Genomic DNA, 17,456 nt, shown 5'->3' with positions numbered 1-17,456 from the left:
TCATTTACCCACTTGCTGTGAAAGACTATTCTGTTTGGCTTTCTGTAGTCAGTTCTCTACAGAATGATTAAAAATACCAAATGAGTTGCTTGTTACTCATATGCTAATTAGCAGGACAGTGGAACTCGTTTTGTGGACTTAAATAGATAGCTAGCATTTTCGGAAAGCAATACTTGCATTTGATAACAGTCCAGCATTGAAGTACACATGAAGAATTGCATTTGTAGAACACTTCATCTTTATAAAATTATAATAGACTGATAAAATCAGAGAGTATCTGAAATATTACTACTTCTAAAGTCTATTCCTATAGCTGGTAGAAATTAAGAGAGATTTGAATGGTACCCCACCCATGATGTCACAATGACATCATTGAGTTTACTGTCCTAGATGGTGAAAGGATACTAAACAAGACATTTTTACATGTTTAATGTTTGCTGTTTTTCAAATATTCTACCACTAATGTGAAACACTTGAGTGGCATTTCTGTATAGTTGGTGATTGCCATGATAGAGTTTCACATATTTTCCTTTTGATTCTTCTCTTTCTTTCCCATGCTCATATCTCTGCTAAAAGGACAAACACATCAAAAGTAAACACAGTAGTGTCTTCAAGGATGATGGTAGAATGTTCTATTTTCATAATATGTCTTTTCATTTTTATTAATACAAGTAGTTGATACATTGGTGTATTTTATTTTGAAAACTTAAAACATTTAAAAATTATTTTAATAAGATAAACAGGAAATATACTTCAATATATGAACTTTGGTAATTAACATTTTTACTGCATATAATATGTTAGTAATATTTGGCAATTAGGTAAAATATTACCAGAGAATATTGAAAGTAGCTTTACAACTTGTCATTGTTAGAGAGATGAAAAGCTGCAGTTTTTGGAAGAGTTTTGTATGAAGAAGTCATACAGCTTTCATACCCTCTTGGGCACATCGATACATAGTGACCATTCATGGGTGCAAAATCAACAGGATTTGCACTGTAGTCAGTACCAGAAACATCTGTGGATATCTTCTCTCTGCTCCTGAACCTTGCTATCCCCAGCTCTGTCCTGTGGAGAGCATGTCTTCCCAGTATGACCTCAAGATCCTTTAAGTAACAGTGGTGATCACAATTCACAACGATCATCAGATGTGATCTGGCATTGCTTCATTATTACTCCTTTTGTGAGACTTAGAGGTATAAAATGTCTTAATATATTCAACTTTTGCTTTAGCCTCCTCAAGTCTTTCATGGCCTTTTTGTAAGATGAGTGTATCAATAACAAATTTCTCTTCACAGTGCCTTTTCTGGATTTCTTCCACCCTACGAGGCAAAAAGAAAAGTCAAATGAGATAATTTTAGTTTATAAAAGCCATATAAGCTGGGATGTATAGATGAAACTGGATGTTTTCCAAACAGACATTCATAAGCAGAGGAAGGACAAAGCTTAGTTTACATAGTATTACTAGATTGATAAATAATATTCAATGCATATCATACTAATATTTATGAGATTTTCATTGCATAAATCTGAGACTCCTCCCACAATTCTATTTCCATGACAGACTTCTTGGAACTCAAGAGAAAATACATCCCATTTGTTGGGGTCTCCCACCTCCACTAATCACTCTTCCTCTAAACATTATATTGCGCTCCTTACAGGCGCACAGAATTGCCACTGAGAAGACTTCCCCAGATCTCCCAGAATGCAGCCAGATTGGACCACCTCGATCCTTGGACCCGCCTACCAGATACTCATCTCCACCCCCGATCCCTCGGACCGCTGACTATCGTTGGGATTGCCTAGATCCTTGGACCACCGCGGCAGCTTCAAAGGGACTCAAGGGCAGGCTGGGAATTTTTCCTTGTACTTAAGCAAATCCAACTATTAAAACGAGAGTGCTCTGATCAGCGAATCGACAGGGCATTCATTTTCCTTTCACAGCCCTTTTTCTTTTAGGATGTTTAAACCCTTCAGTACGAACCCAGTCCAAGGTGTTTCTGCGCATGCAGAAACACACACCCATTTACTTAGGCTGCTGAGCCAATGGTATTTAGTTATAGCAACTCCACTAGAAGAATACATATTCTAAATTAGAGAGACCTGGATCAGATTACCATACCACACCCAGAAAATGTCATAACAAGGAAGACAAGTTATTCATTCATACCCAATCATTCATTCATTCATTCATTCATTCATTGCTAAAGCATAAAAGCAGCTCTACATGCTTCAATTGGAAAGGAAAGTGGAAGGATATCATCAGTGCAAGCACACAGGTGTGTGAGAGAGATGCAGTGAGTACTTGCATCAAATAATTAGCTAAGACAAGAAACCCATTATGGAACAAGTCAATGTAAGATAAGAAGTGAAGGAAATGTTAATAATGAAGCCAATAAAATAAGGAGAGAGAAGAGAAAAGAGAATTTTCAAACATAAAATAACCCAGAGACTTTAAAATATATATACACATTTCCAGGCAAAGGATTATGGACAGGTCATTTTGACTGAACCATTTCAGATATCATGAATGGTTAAAACGGAGGCAGAGAGACCAGTATATCGATATATGGTCTGAGAAGTGGCATTGCTCTTTCTCTGCTCAGTTCAATTTTGGTGAAATTCTCCAGACTGATCCATGAAACACTATATCTCTACATATGTATAATCAGAAATCTTGACTCAGAGGGTGAATATAAAAGTTGAGTTATAAGCTTTCAACTTAATAACTGGATTTTGGATACATTTTTTAAAATCCTCTCTCCCTCATTTTCTAGTCTTTGAGACTGGATAGTCTAACTCATAGGGTTCATTGAGTAGAAGACAAAATGAGTTACACATTGTAAATTCTTTGAAGATGCCATGGTCTTCCTTTAATGAGTCCCTTTACCCAATAGTTAATGGAAAGCATAAGAAAAAACATCAGATGGAGAGAGGTTGCAGTTCTCTTTGGAAACACTCATTCTCAGGGCTTTCATGTGATAACTTCCATGGAGTTTGATATGAAGAACCTATTAATGGCTCTTGGAACAAGGCAGGTTTGACAAACATTCTTTTGGTGTGTAAAATCCATCTATGAAATTTTAGGGATGTAATTTTGGATGCATTATTTATGTTTGCTTCATCCTCGCGAAGGGTACAATACAGCTTAGAAGTTAGTATGAAGCAATTGAACAGGACAGAATATGCAGCACAAGCTTTCTGACTGGCATAAGCTCTGCTTCAAATTCCAGTGCTGGGGGAAAAACAAAACAAAACAATACAAAAAACAAAGACATGCCTACCACTGGACAATTACTCAGTTGACATTAGCTACTCTGTTCCCTGTAGGCTTAGAGTTTTCAAAACTTACTTTATTTGGGGTTCTTATATGCTGCAAACTCCCTTCTAGCTTGCCTACCAGAGTAGAGGAGAAAGAAGGTTAATAGACAGGGGGTTGTGGATCTGTTTAGTAGTAATTCTTTGGAGCAATTCCACTCTTTGCTGTCAGGATACCAGCAGTCTAGTACAATAGCAAACAAGTCAGTACCAGCTGCTCAGCTCCACAGAAATAGCAAGGCTCTGCCAAATCAGCACAAGGCAGCAGAAGTGGCCAGAATCAGCCAGAATACCACTAGCTCTTTGGCACGCTTCTCTATACAAAGTGAGGATTAGCAAAACCAGCAAAGGAGTGAGACCAGCGAAGACAAGCAAAGGAGTGAGACCAGCGAAGACAAGCAAAGGCCAGTGAAGAAGTCAAGCACTGTACAGCACTGCAATGCAAGACCCTTCTCTCATTGCTTCTCGGGTTTTACTTATATTCTATTCTTCATGTGTCTGTTTTCAGCAGAACATTACATGCCCTCTCATATGACAGCTTCCAGACAAACATCATGTGACATCATTGACTTGTTAAAGAAACCAATGTTTCCAGGTCAGTTCTCAATTTAGAACACAGATAATGCTCACAGATGCTCATACAGCTGAATAGAAATCAAAGCAAAGCATGCTTGCAACATGCAAAGAAAAGCAAAGTGGAAGTTAAAAGTATTGTGCTGAAACCATCACGTAAAAGGTAAAGATCACTCGCTATGGGCAAACCTGACGATTTAAAAGAATCAATGAATGATCAATACATGTGAATCAATTGTACTTGGACATGTCAGCGTCCAATAATTGGAAAGGAGAGTCAGTTATCCTGATCATAAAAGTAAAACCAACAGTTATGGATATTTAAGAAATGCTTCAGCATGTCTATAACTAAAGTGATGTCTCTGCATTGAAAAGCCAAAGTGAAGACTTAGGCCCATTCGAATAACCCAAGATAACCCTTTTAAAGTGGATTAACTAACTAAGGCTACCCTAACACACAGGCGTGGAGTCCCTTCCACCAGCAGGTACAGCAGCACAGCCACTCAGCATTGCCACCTCTCTGAGGTCTAGAGCTCAGTCCCCATCTTCTTGGTTCAATGATTCTAACAGACTTTCGTACATCAAATATAATGTCACTGATATTAAACAAGGCTGAAACTAATGGGGATTGTACCATGTTCAAGAATTTGAAGATGTTACACTTCCACTTTTTCTCAAACTAAGATACACATTTCATACAATCCCAATTTTCTATACCAGTAACATTCATAGTAGGAACTAACACTGACTTTAAACAAGAAAAGTAGAGTTTTACCCTGAAGTGCCAGACACGGAATGCCAAACTAACCTATGGCACCTATAATTTTATGTCTATGGTGGAGAGAAGCAGTTTAATCTGTAATAAATAGAACACAGACAACTTGAGAATGCAGTGGCGCTTGTGTCTGGATAGAACACAGACAACTTGAGAATGCAGTGGCGCCTGTGTCTGGAGCTTTACATTTGACAGTGGCTTGAAGCTGCTTTTGTAGGTTGTAGGATAGAGTGAGCAACTGAGGGACAAATGAAGTTGGGTTTATAAAAGCCACAGTGTGATGCCATCTAGCTGGTGAATTAGGTGATGGAGATGGCTGAAATGCCTATAGGCAGGAGCTGGCAGAAAAGGACAGTTGGCTTTATGAAGAGAAGCACAGAGAAGGACTATGGAGATACTAGACAGAATGCACAGAACAATCTGGGGGACCTGGGTCCTACGGAGGACGGGAAATACACAAGGTAGACATGAGGCAGATGAGTGTTACCACAGAGTTTACACATGCACCTAGTGAAGGCAAAGGAATAAAAGAGTTGAGAGATTTTGGCCACTAATAAATACCAAAAGATTAATTGCTCAGAGACAGGGCAGTCTTAAGTGAACAGAGGTACTTTATGTGTATATGAGGACAAGTTATTAGTTGGTTATTAATGTAAAATGTGCTTGGAGCCCTAACATGTTCTTGTCCTGTAAACAGGGTAGCCATCTATATCAATTTGGAGGATATAAATATACAAGATGCTGATTGGAGAAAAGCTTTATGAGTCAGGGTACAAAGACCACAATGGGCACTGCAACATGAATGCAGAATGTCCTCTGAGAGCTCAGGTGCTGCAGCATTGGTCCCAACTATGGACCTTTGTTTCATTTGGCTTGTGCATGTGCTTTTGTCTTATTGCTCTTTTGTTTTGAGTGTGTGTGTGTGTGTGTGTGTGTGTGTGTATGTGTGTGTGTATGTATGTGTGTGTGTGTGTGTGAGAGAGAGAGAGAGACAGAGACAAAGAGACAGAAGTTGGCTAGGGAGGTGGCAAGGTTTGGGGAGGAACTTGAAGAAGAAATAACATAATCAAAATTTGTTGTATGAAAAGAAATTAAATTTTAAAAACTAAAAAACTATGAAATAGCAAAAATTCAATAGTTAAAAAGTGAAATACTGCCAGGCAGTGGTGGCACACGCCTTTAATCCCAGCACTTGGGAGGCAGAGGCAGGCAGATTTCTGAGTTTGAGGCCAGCCTGGTCTACAGAGTGAGTTCCAGGACATCTAGGGCTATACAGAGAAACCCGGCCTCAAAACAAAACAAAAAAAAAAACAAAAACAAAACACAAAAAAAAACCAAGAAATGCCTTTGGAGCTAGTTACTGTGGGGTGGGTAACAATATATGATTTTCCCCCTATGGTGCATTCTTTTCATTATAAATGGAGAGTGTACAGACAACAGGTAGCCATGCAGAGGAAATGGTCATCTACATGTCATTTTCGTGAATATACTGATAGAAGTTTCTCAATCAATGGATATGCCCTAGCAGCAGAGTGCATATCTTCAGAAAATAAAATACGAAGTGTGAAGTCAGAAGGATAAGCAAATACGAAGTTGGATGGAAACGGAGAGCCATTTGCTCTCTATGAGAAGTCCTGCTGTTATGTCAAGAGGTTAAAACTACACTGGAAACTTTAGTGTAAGAGGACTCTGGGCTAAAACAAAATATATTGCCTAAAATATCATTCAGAGGTCAAATATCATTCTGTGGACAATGGCAAGGTACCCACTTAAGTCAGAATTCTAAGGGCAGAACTATTAAGGGAAATGGATACAATTCTGTAGACAGAGTGCTTGCCTAGCATATATGATGTTCTAGTTTCAGTCCCTAGCACCACATGAACTTGGCATGGTGACACAGTCCTGAAACCCCAGCCCTCTTGAGATGGAGGCAGGAGGGTTAGAAGTTCAAGGTCACTCTCTTCTACACAGAACCTGAAGCCAGTCTGAACTATTTATGGCCCTGTCTCAAACAAATGGATAGAATTAGTTAAGATTTCCAGGATGATAAGTGGAAATGAGTTCAGGAAAGGCTGAAGAGTAGAAATAGAGGTCTGGGTGAGAGGGATCATGTGAACTATTTGAGACTATGCCACTTTAGATAAGAAGGGTCAAAGAATAACAAAGATGTCTCTATCCCAGATTTTCTTTAGAAATACAAAGAGAGGCAAAGCACTCCCACTGTGTAAGAGGGAGCTGGAGTGAGTTACCAGCACTGGCCAGAGGTGGGGCAGCCGTGGCCGTGCTACTGTAACCCGGGGGCAGCACTGGCCAGAGGTGGGGCAGCCGAGGCCGTGCTACTGTAACTCCGCAGGTTCTCATCAGTGATGCTAGGGGAGGGAAGAGTTCTCTTGATTCCCAATCTTTGGCAACTCATTTGCTAAAGTATAAAGTATCAAGGACAGAACTCAGCACTGGCTTTGTAAATCACTGTAGACCAAGTGAGGGCTTGCTGTGCTTAAGCCATGAACTTACCTTAGTTTCTTCATTTCCATCAACAAATTCTGCCTATATTTTTGTTTTTCCAATTTTTCAATAACATCTAAGTGCTTTGCTTTTTTTTCAGACAAGTTTTTTTTCAGTCTTTCAACTTGGGTGATTCCTTTGAGCAGAATGGACCTCTCATTGTTGAGGGAAATGACTAAAGACTGGTCTGCAGCATTTAGTTTTTTTTCAGCTAGAAACATAAATTTCCGCTCTCTAACTTTTTCCAGGTAGGCGAGTCTCTCCTTCCAAATTTGCTGTAAGCCTTTCTGGATTGTGTCATTATCCTTTTCCATTAGTTTTCTTGTCATAGTAATTTTCTTGTTTAACTTGTCTCTAATGTTGACACCAGCTCTTTCCTGGGTAACTTGTGCTGCCACCATGGCTGCAAATTTTCTTGCTTCTTCCTCATGCTGTTTTTGTTCTGAGTAATATTTATCAATGTCGTCAAGCATGTGGAGCTTCATGCCAGCCCTCTGTGCGGCCAGAAACTCTCTCCTTTTCTTTAGCTTCCAGAGAGTCTCTCTTTTAACTGGCGGCTTTTGACGAGTGGCAGGAAATGGCTGGAGATATTCTGGGAAATAGTCCCATTTCATCTCCTTCAGCATTGCCCCATACTTGAGTGATCTGGAGGAATATAGAGGGATCTTCATCGCAGATATCCTAAACTCAGTGTCCACTTCCTCATCCTCAGACTCAGCTTTCACCGCCTTCTGACCTATATCAGAGAAGACAGACAGACAGCATAGGAGCTGACCTTATTTTCACTTCAAATACACTGGAAGCTACATCAAATACATTTGAGGAACTTAATCACTTCAAGCACCACATTTCTCCATGTTCTACCTTCTGATGTGGGAAAGAAAACCACCATTAGAGCCTTGCTCCATGTAAATGTACCTCATAGAATTTGTTGTTCCTTGTATCACTTCTCATGGGAACCTGACTTGCACAGCCTCACTATTACCACTCTCTCTTGCATGTGGCACTTAGACAGTACTTAGCACTAAGAAGATGCTCTCAGACATGGTTTTATGTGCTTGAGACATAATTTTATATACTCAGTGATATGTTTTATGGAGTTAGACATCATTTTTATATACTTATATACAGAAATGTATATACAGTTTACTAAAAAGAAAACCATGAGAAAACAGGTCCCGAGTCAGGCAGCACCTATCATCATCGGGCCCCCAGAGGGATCTGCTCTGTGCTGTGAGCAGCTGAATTCATTATCATTTGCCAGTTTGGAGATGGCCTGGAATGGTCAGTGCTCTGTCATTGTGCGTGGCTGTGACATATATTTTACAATCATCCTTCTGATCAGTTGTTAGTTTTGTGAACTTGCTAAGTTTATTAGTTGAGGGATCTTGGGCTGGAAGCTTTAGAACAAATATTACAACTTAACATGATTCTGTGTTTTCCAATAGTGTTGCAATTAGTTACATTGTGTTTCTAACTACAGTGAAAACTTGTAGCTGCCATCAAAGTTTTTTCTTTAAAAAGACACAAGGTTCAGCCTCTTTGCCACTACAAATCAGGATAAGCTGGATCTCACTACTGAACAAAAATGCACTGTCTCATCTTGGATAACCAAGGCTTTTAAAGAACACATGTCTCCTCTGCTATCATCTCATTTCCTTCTTTTCCCTTTACACACATGAGGATAAAACATACTATCTCATAGTGGAGCTGTGGGACAAAAGAGTCTCTGGTAATTGACCAGCAGCTGCAACACTAATCACACACTAGAGCTGTCCAGCTGGGACTCTGATGAAGCTGGAAGTAAATGGGAATCATGCATGAAACCATATCCACTCCTAGGCTATTGGTTAGGACAACAAGTCTGACAAATACAATGGTAATAACCTGTTTTTCCCATATGTACTCTTTATAAACCTATTGATGAACAAGAACAAATAGACATAAAATACATTTACAAATCTCAGGAAAGAAAGGGGTTCCTGTGTGAGACTGCTTCCTTGGCTTGAGAATGCAGTTCTGTGACTCTATTTAGTGATTTATTTAATTAGATATTTTCTTTATTTACATTTTGAGTGTTATCTCCTTTCCTGGTTTCCCCTCCACAAACCCCCTATCTGCTCTGCCCTGCCCCTGCTCACCAACCCATTCACTCTTGCTTCCTGGCCCTGGCATTCCCCTACACTGGGGCATAAAGCCTTCATAGGACCAAGGGCCTCTCCTCCCATTAATGACCAACTAGGTCATCCTCTGCTACATATGCAGCTAGAGCCAAGAGTCCCACCATGTGTTTTCTTTGGTTGGTGGTTTAGTCCCAGGGAGCTCTGGGGGTACTGATTAGTTCATATTGTTGCTCCTCCTATGGGGCTGCAGACCCCTTCAGCTCCTGTGGTCCTTTCTCTAACTCTATCCTTGGGGACCCTATTTAGTGATTTTTAAAATCACTCCTATGAGAAGATTCCTTTAGAGCCTTTAAGTTGAAGTGCTCAAACAGATGGTGGTAGGGTCATGGAGGCACAGTTGGCTGTAACAAAGAGCAGGATGCAAAGAGCAGCAGATGAGAGGTGTATAGAAAAGTGACAGGGAATTTAACTAATGGCCCAATGAGTATCCACAGGATGAGATCAAGCTGTGTGTACCATAACAAATAAATTAAGCACAAAAATTCAAATGCAATACTTGAAAATACAGACACAAGGGTCTCTGCACACACACACACACACACACACACACACACACACACACACACACACACACACAGCAGTCCTTCTGTACCTGGGACCCCTCTGCACACACAGCAGTTCAAGTGTACCTGGGACCCCTCTGCACACACACACACACACACACACACACACACACACACACACACAGCAGTCCTTCTGTACCTGGGACCCCTGTGCACACACACATTAGTTTGTCTGTACCTAAGACCCCTCTGAACCAACACAGCCTTGCTCCGGAACCCACATACAACTTTTAGCTGTGGGTCACATGCCATGGAAAGATGCTGCAGTATAAGGAGCTCTCACTATACATACAAAGACCATCGTCACCCATCACCAGACTTTCATGTTTTGTGCAGAATGCTGTTTCCTCTACAGTCCAGACTCTTCATTCTTAAATGAGTTTTCTTATAGCATTTCTCTATAATGAATAAGTAAGATTAATCCTTAAAATCTTGTATCAGGGCAAGTGAGGTGGGGCTGGGTAGATGAGTGAGGAGAAGTAGGGGTGGGGAAGCACCCTCTCAGAGACAAAGGGGAATAGGGTAAAGAATTCTTGGAGGGGGACCAGGAAGGGGGACAACATTTGGAATGTAAATAAATAAAACAATTTAATAAGAATCTTATGATAGTTCCTTCATCATGTAGTTGGTTTCCTGCTACTGATGTCCAAGCATTGGTAATAGAGCAGATACAGCATTCCTTCGGGGGGGGGGGTGCATCTTCTTTGATTCGAACTCCACCCTAGTACTTTATACATACATAACCTCAGAGCATTGTGTTACTTCAGCACTGCTCAGCAGTTACAGCTGTTGGAAGGAAGAGTGGGAAAACGGAGAGGCGGATCTGATCCTCAAGAGCAGAGTCACGTGAACTACCTAAAGCCTTGAACACACAGTCAGGTTGGCCAGGTCCAAATCGTACTGCTACAATGGTGAGCTCTAGGAATATTTTTAATTCACTAGTTTCTGTGCTTGGATACAACAATGTGTAATTTATATAACTAATTCTTTTATACCTACCTATCATGTGAATCTTTTTAATGCTTGCTTCTGTTGTGAAAATATGCATGTGTTCATCCCAATTTTTATTGTGTTGCTTTCTGTCACTGAATTATATGAATTTCTTATTAATTTTGTACATCCTATATGCAATGCACAAATATTTTATCCCATTCTATAAGGGCTATTTGGTCTTTTTTTGTTTTCTTATATTGCAAATTATTGATTTTATATAGTCTCGATAATTTAACTTTTGTTACCTGTGTTTTAGGTATGTATAAAAATAAATTTTTAGTAAATGCATGTCAAGAATCATGCTTCCATGTTTACTCTACAAATGTTAGTGTTTCAAAATTATTATAATCATTAAGTTGCAAGTTGACTGCAAATTCATTCTTGTGAAATGTATTAAAGAGTGTTTTTTTTAAAAAAAAATGAGAGTTTAGATATCCAGCTTTTCTAATACTATTGATGGTTAAGCCTGTTTATTCTTTGCTAATTGTTTCAGTATCATTGTCATTTCTTGGCACATGCAGCTTTATTTCTTAGTTCCTTATCCTCTGCCTATGGTTCATGTCTGTTTTGGTGAAAATAGAGTTTTAGGAGTTGTTATGATTCTAAATACAGTTGTTTTACTTAGATAAAATTTCTGTTGTATACAAGAAAACCAAGAAGAAGGAAGACCAACGTGTGGATACTTCATTCTTCCTTAGAATAGGGTACAAAATACCCATGAAAGGAGTTACAGAGACAAAAGTTTGGAGCTAAGTCAAAATGATGGACTATCCAGAGACTACCCCACCTGGGGATCCATCCCATCACCAGCCACCAAACCTAGACATTATTGCACATGCCAGCAAGATGTTGCTGAAGGGATCCTGATATTGTGGTCTCTTGTGAGGCTATGCCAGTGCCTGGCAAACACAGAAGCAGATGCTCACAGTCAGTTATTGGATGGAACACAGGGTCCCCAATGAAGGAGCTAGAGAAAGTACCCAAGGAGCTGAAGGGGTCTGCAACAACAATATGAACTAATCAGTAACCCCAGAGCTCTTGTCTCTAGCTGCATATGTAGCAGAAGAGGGCCTATTTGGCCATTATTGGGAAGAGAGGCCCCTTAGTCTTGCAAACTATATATGCCCCCAGTACAGGGGAATACCAGGGCCATGAAGTGGGAGTGGGTGGGTAGGGGAGCCGGGGGGGGGGGCGGTAATAGGGAACTCTCAGGATAGCATTTGAAATGTAAATAAAGAAAATATCTAATAAAAAAGTGAAAAATATTCTGTTTTATAATAAGAGTCCAAAGTCATCCTGCAAGATCTAGGAGACCATAAAGTTTAATGATAACTGAATATTGTATTTAGGAATAGCTTTAACCAAAAGTAACATTACCAGAAGTAATCTGAAGTTTCTGATATTGGCCTTATTGCCCTGTTCCCTTTTTCTGATAACTCATGTGAGACAAATTTTCTTATAGATTTGTGCTGTGACTTTCCCATATCTCAACTCTGTTAATGGCATCAGGAGTTCCCACTGGACCTTAGTGAAAGCATAATGATGGAGGTGACAATGTTTATGTTTAGTTGAGGAGGTGGCACAGGAGATTTTCCATGGACAGAAATACCAGCTGAAGCAGGTGAGAAGTTCCTTTGGTGATTTCCATGATTCCTCTACACTATATACAAGTCAACAATGGTGATCATTACCATTGTGTACACACAAGTTCAAACCTGTGGAATAGATTGGTGATAACACACACAGCAGCTACTCTATGGTCTAAAGTGACTCAATGCCAAATAAAATATTTTTATATCATCACTCAGAAATACAGCAAAATTTCTGGCAAACTCTGAACAGCAACAATATCAGTATGCATGCCAATGTCCAGCCAGAGGACTCTCAGAGACCTGTGCCTAGACAAAGAAGTACAGGCGATGAATCCCTGCTGAGAAAGGAAGAAGACTCTCTGTCATGAGCTCCCTAATTGTTTATCCAGTACAAAGTGGTCAGTGGTCAGCCCTGAAATGATATACATACAAAGTGAGATGCAGCAGGCTGTATGTGTGTGTGTGAGTGTGTGTGTGTGTGAGAGAGAGAGAGAGAGAGAGAGAGAGAGAGAGAGAGAGAGAGAGAACATGTGTGTGTAATGATAATAAAAAGAATCCATCAATTTGAGAGGAAGACAATTGGGAAACACAGAAAAATAGGAGGGACTGGAGACAAGGGAAGGTACAAAATTAAGTAATTATATCTTAATTAAAATTACATTAAAGAAAAATGTTTTGATAATATTAGATTTCAAATTAACATTCTATTTTTGAATTAATGTAATGTTAATAAATATACTCCAAGGAAAATGGCCTAAAGGTTACCTGTCTCCCTATGTGAAATGAACAATAGCAGCGGTGGCACAACCTTTGGATATGAAGGGTACTGACATAAAAAAAATGTGAACTGTCATGTTATGGTTCAAAGAAGCAGAGAAGAAGATGACATTAGCACATTTTTGTTCTGCGTGTCAGACCCAGCCTGAGTGCAGGGAAACGCCTAGAGATACAATGGCACACATTTCCAGACATTGCTTGACACAGCTTTTAAAAGAGCCTTTTATCCAGCTTACTACATCGTGGAAAATATGGATCACATCGTTCAATTTAACACTCTTTATTCATATAGTACATTTTTAATTTAGAGAAAAAAGAACTGTTATTTGAAATGCAGACTTAGAAATAATAGCTACTTTGGTGATTTAAATAATAGTCCTAAAACTACACAAAACCCAGGTATTATGGTAATTTCTAGCTATGTTAAGACAACACAAGAGGGAAAAATACTATGGTGGAAATTAAAGCACATCCACTGATGTCCCCAAAACTCTGTATTTTTCATGTACCATTAGTCCTTTAACAGTCAACATATATGAATATTTTTCCCATCCTTGGGTTATAGCTATCATCTTTAACAAAATGTGATTTTTGACTAAGTAACTAGAATGGGAAACTTCCCTGTGCATAAGTTATGCCTGATTTTTGTTGTTGTTGCCATTGTTGATGATGATGATGATGACGATGATGATGATTCTATTGAAAACCTCATAAAGGAGCACAGATTTGCCCATTAAGTTCTCCTAGGGTAAAATGAGGGCCAAGAAGGGTTGCTGTCCCTGCCAGGAGACAAGAGGCTCAGGCATCAAGGAAGGAACACTTAGAGCCCTCTAGGCCTGAAAATAGGAACCAGACATTGTCAAGAACCCTTTTCTAGCTCATCACATTCCTTTACCCCTTTGGGACTTTGTTTCTTAATAAGAAGCCTAAAGAATTATCCATAAAACCAAATAATTGACTGTTCCTTAACACTGTTAGAATGGGTAACGGGGCTGGGGTGGGGGGGACATTGAGCTAGCACTGGCATATCACTCACTCAGACCCGAGAGAATCTGAAGTCACTCTTTACTTTTAAAAAAGAAATTTAGGCCTAGCTGACAAATTGACTCCTCCCCCTAGAATCTAAAAATTGCCTAAAATGCAATGAAGGATGAGATAAACCTGACCTCCTCCTTCCTGTTTGATATTCAGTCAGAAAATGCAAGTAGACTGGCAGCATTTTGAACAGCCTTGGTTTCTGGAGTTTGTGGTGTCCAGGAGGGTTGTACTCTCTTCTTAAACAAATCCCTTCAAGTAACATTTATAGACACACCTCAGAGGCTCAATGAATCAATTTCCAAAGTAGAAATGAATATAAGTGTTAGAAGCTGGACAGAGCCTTCAAAGAACACATATTCACAGTCTCTTAAAATATCTGGGTTCTTAATTGCTACCTATAACTACCTATTTTTGCTACCTATATTACAGCTATTATTCTCTTTCTCCTGAGTGATTTATTTCTATTAAGTTTCATAGTAATTCAGTCTGTTGTATTAATTGTCCCTTCATTTATTTTTTTTCTAGACAATGGGGCTTGTACATTTAAATCTATGTGGGCACTTATATAGTCTTTTGTAGGCTCTGTACTGGCAGGTAGCTGCGAGAAGAGAAGCCCGGACCCACTTGGTATCTCTGGGGCTGAGCAGGATGGTGGGTGTCTGTGACTCAAGAAGAACCACACCTTCCTTTAATGTGGCAGCAACTTGCTTATATAGACAGGGCAAGGAGGTAGGGATAGAAGTATGGGTTGAGATGACATATGGGGTGGTGTGGGATGACATATGGGGGTGTGAGATGACAGGGGTGTGGGGTGATCTCACGGGGCTTATAAGAAATGGATACATCAGCCTAGCTAGGCAGAAGCAGTCTCATTCAGGTCAATAGGTCATGCTGAGTCATTCTCAAGCAAATGACAGGTCTTGAAAATCCAGCCAGGCACAGGTTTTCAAATAGGGCCCAAAAGTCTTTGTCCCCAGGTCTCAATTTCAGTGGTCTACTAATGTAAATGACACTAACTTCCTTCCTGTGGTAGCCACTCAAATGCCATCACACTGAAGAACTGAACAGTATTCAGCTTCCTAAGATGATTTTGATTGCATATACTAATTTTCATGTGTACCTTAAAGTCCATATATTAGCAGGTGCATGTGTAATTTGTACACACAGGTTACAACCATGACATTCCTACTCAACTTTTTCTAGTTCCTACTTCTTGTATTTTCTGTAAATTAGATTTTCTTTTTATTTGAGAATTGTTTTCTTTTATTAGATTGTATCTATCTCTCTTTAATCCAAAACTATCTTCTGTGAACTGTTTATGTGAAATTTAGATAACAAATATCCACATATGAATACATGAAAAAGTATACGAAAAATTGAAAATTTTTGTGTTTCAGGAGTATTTTTAACAAAGGAGGTGAGTGATCTCTTAATACATGGATTCTTTCTTGTCTCAAGAAACTTCTCAGGCTAAAGAGATGGCTCAGTGGTTAAGAGCGCTTACTGCTCTTCCAGAGGTCCTGAGTTCAATTCCCAGCAACCACAGAGTGGCTCACAACCATCTGTAATTGGGATCTGATACCCTCTACTGATGTATCTGAAGAGAGCGACAGTGTATCCATATACATGAAATAAATAAATAAATCTTAAAATTTGTTTTTCTTTTTTAAAAAAGAAACTTCTCTTGAAGCAGGGAAGACAGGTATATATGAAAGTTTAAATAAGAAGCGGTGCCTGAGGAAGATGAGAACTGAAGGTTAAGGGAGGCGATTGGGTGGACAAGGAAACTATTTTAAGGAAAACTGACTTAAGACATAAGAATAAGAAGGAAAAAGAGAACAACTAGGACAGGCAGGGATGAATATTATAGAAGAAATGATAAACTATACAAAGGTCAGGAGGCAGGAAATTGTTAAACACACCCCAGTGAGGAAAAAGTAACTGGTGGTAGTTGTAACCATAGAGATGAAGTAAGGTCAGATGCTGCGTAGCATTGTAGGTCACAGCAAAGGGTGAGCTGTGCAGCTCTGTAAGCATAGGAGATGAGTGGTATGTGGCATTTTACTATGAAGACAATAGATTTGAACATGGACCACAAGAGTATGAGAGGGTGACTAGATAAGAGACCAAATGGTTGAATCCATCTGGGGTGATACGCAATAAAGGTACAGAATGATACAAAATACATGGAATGCTTCATATGAAAAGCCAGAGAGATTGCTGTTGGATTACATAACATCAGAAAAAATAAGTTATCAAAAATTACTAATAGTAGGTAGACTGCATAAATCGGTGGGCAGTGATAATATTGGGAAAGGAAAACTTGCAGGAAAAATGTGTTTGGTAAACCACATTAAAAATGTGGAACATGTGGCTGTTCTCACAGTGTATAGTGTCTGCATGTGCACAAGAGTTCTACCAATTCAAAATCAATTCAATGTGTATTTAAAATTGTTATTAATACAATTTCAAAATATTTTCTTCTTACAATAAGAGGATCTCCTTGAGCCAACATAAATCATTTCTATATAGAGAATTATCAATAAAACATGAAGTCAGGAGGTAGCAGCCCACTAGAAGAGACCAGCTGGCCTACGAGCTTCAGACCACAGAGGAATCTTCAATGAGACATTCCCAACACCAGAAACAAAACATTAAACCCTCTGGGTACTGACAACATCAAACAGAGGCTGAAGCACAAGCCATTCTTCCTCAGTTTGCACAGGCTATTTCTGGAATCGTGTTGCACATGGTTTTACTTTGAAATAGAGCATTTACAAAAACTCATTCCTAAGTCAACGGTTACATTTCAGCTTTAGCTGTACTTCTGTACATAAGAATCAAACAACTGGATGCTACTGTACCTAGTTGTGTTTGTTTTGTTTTGTTTGGTTTGCTTTGGTTTTTTTTGTTTGTTTGTTTTTTTGTTTTTGTTTTTGTCTTTGTTTTTGTTTTGTTTTGTTTTGTTTTGTTTTTGTCATCTCACTAGTTTTGGGGTCGCTGGAGCTCTGGGATAAAGAATTCTGTGTCATTTACAACTGACAGACCTCATTTGATACTTCTGAATATATTATAGGTTTATGATACATTTGTGATGTGTCAACTGATCTCACCTTATTTCAAATCAATGTAACTATGA

General features: G+C 39.2%; 1 protein-coding gene across 1 annotated transcript in view; it reads right to left on the bottom strand.

Annotated features, from left to right (window-relative positions):
* Positions 1–636: 636 nt before the first annotated feature.
* Positions 637–17,456, bottom strand: part of Lrriq3 (leucine rich repeats and IQ motif containing 3) — a 109,232-nt gene continuing 92,412 nt past the window's right edge. Inside the window, exons 7-8 of the mRNA XM_021196827.1 lie at positions 7,181–7,907; positions 637–1,322 (exon numbers count right to left, since the gene is read on the bottom strand). Of these exons, the coding sequence (XP_021052486.1) occupies positions 1,145–1,322; positions 7,181–7,907 (905 nt within the window). The 3' untranslated portion in view covers positions 637–1,144. The remainder of the gene's footprint in view (positions 1,323–7,180; positions 7,908–17,456) is intronic.

Source organism: Mus pahari, chromosome 4 (genome assembly GCF_900095145.1).
Source record: "Mus pahari chromosome 4, PAHARI_EIJ_v1.1, whole genome shotgun sequence".
In the NCBI taxonomy this organism is placed as follows: Eukaryota; Metazoa; Chordata; class Mammalia; order Rodentia; family Muridae; genus Mus; species Mus pahari.
The sequence above is the reverse complement of the archived record's forward strand: the minus strand, read 5'-3'. Positions and strand labels throughout refer to the sequence as shown.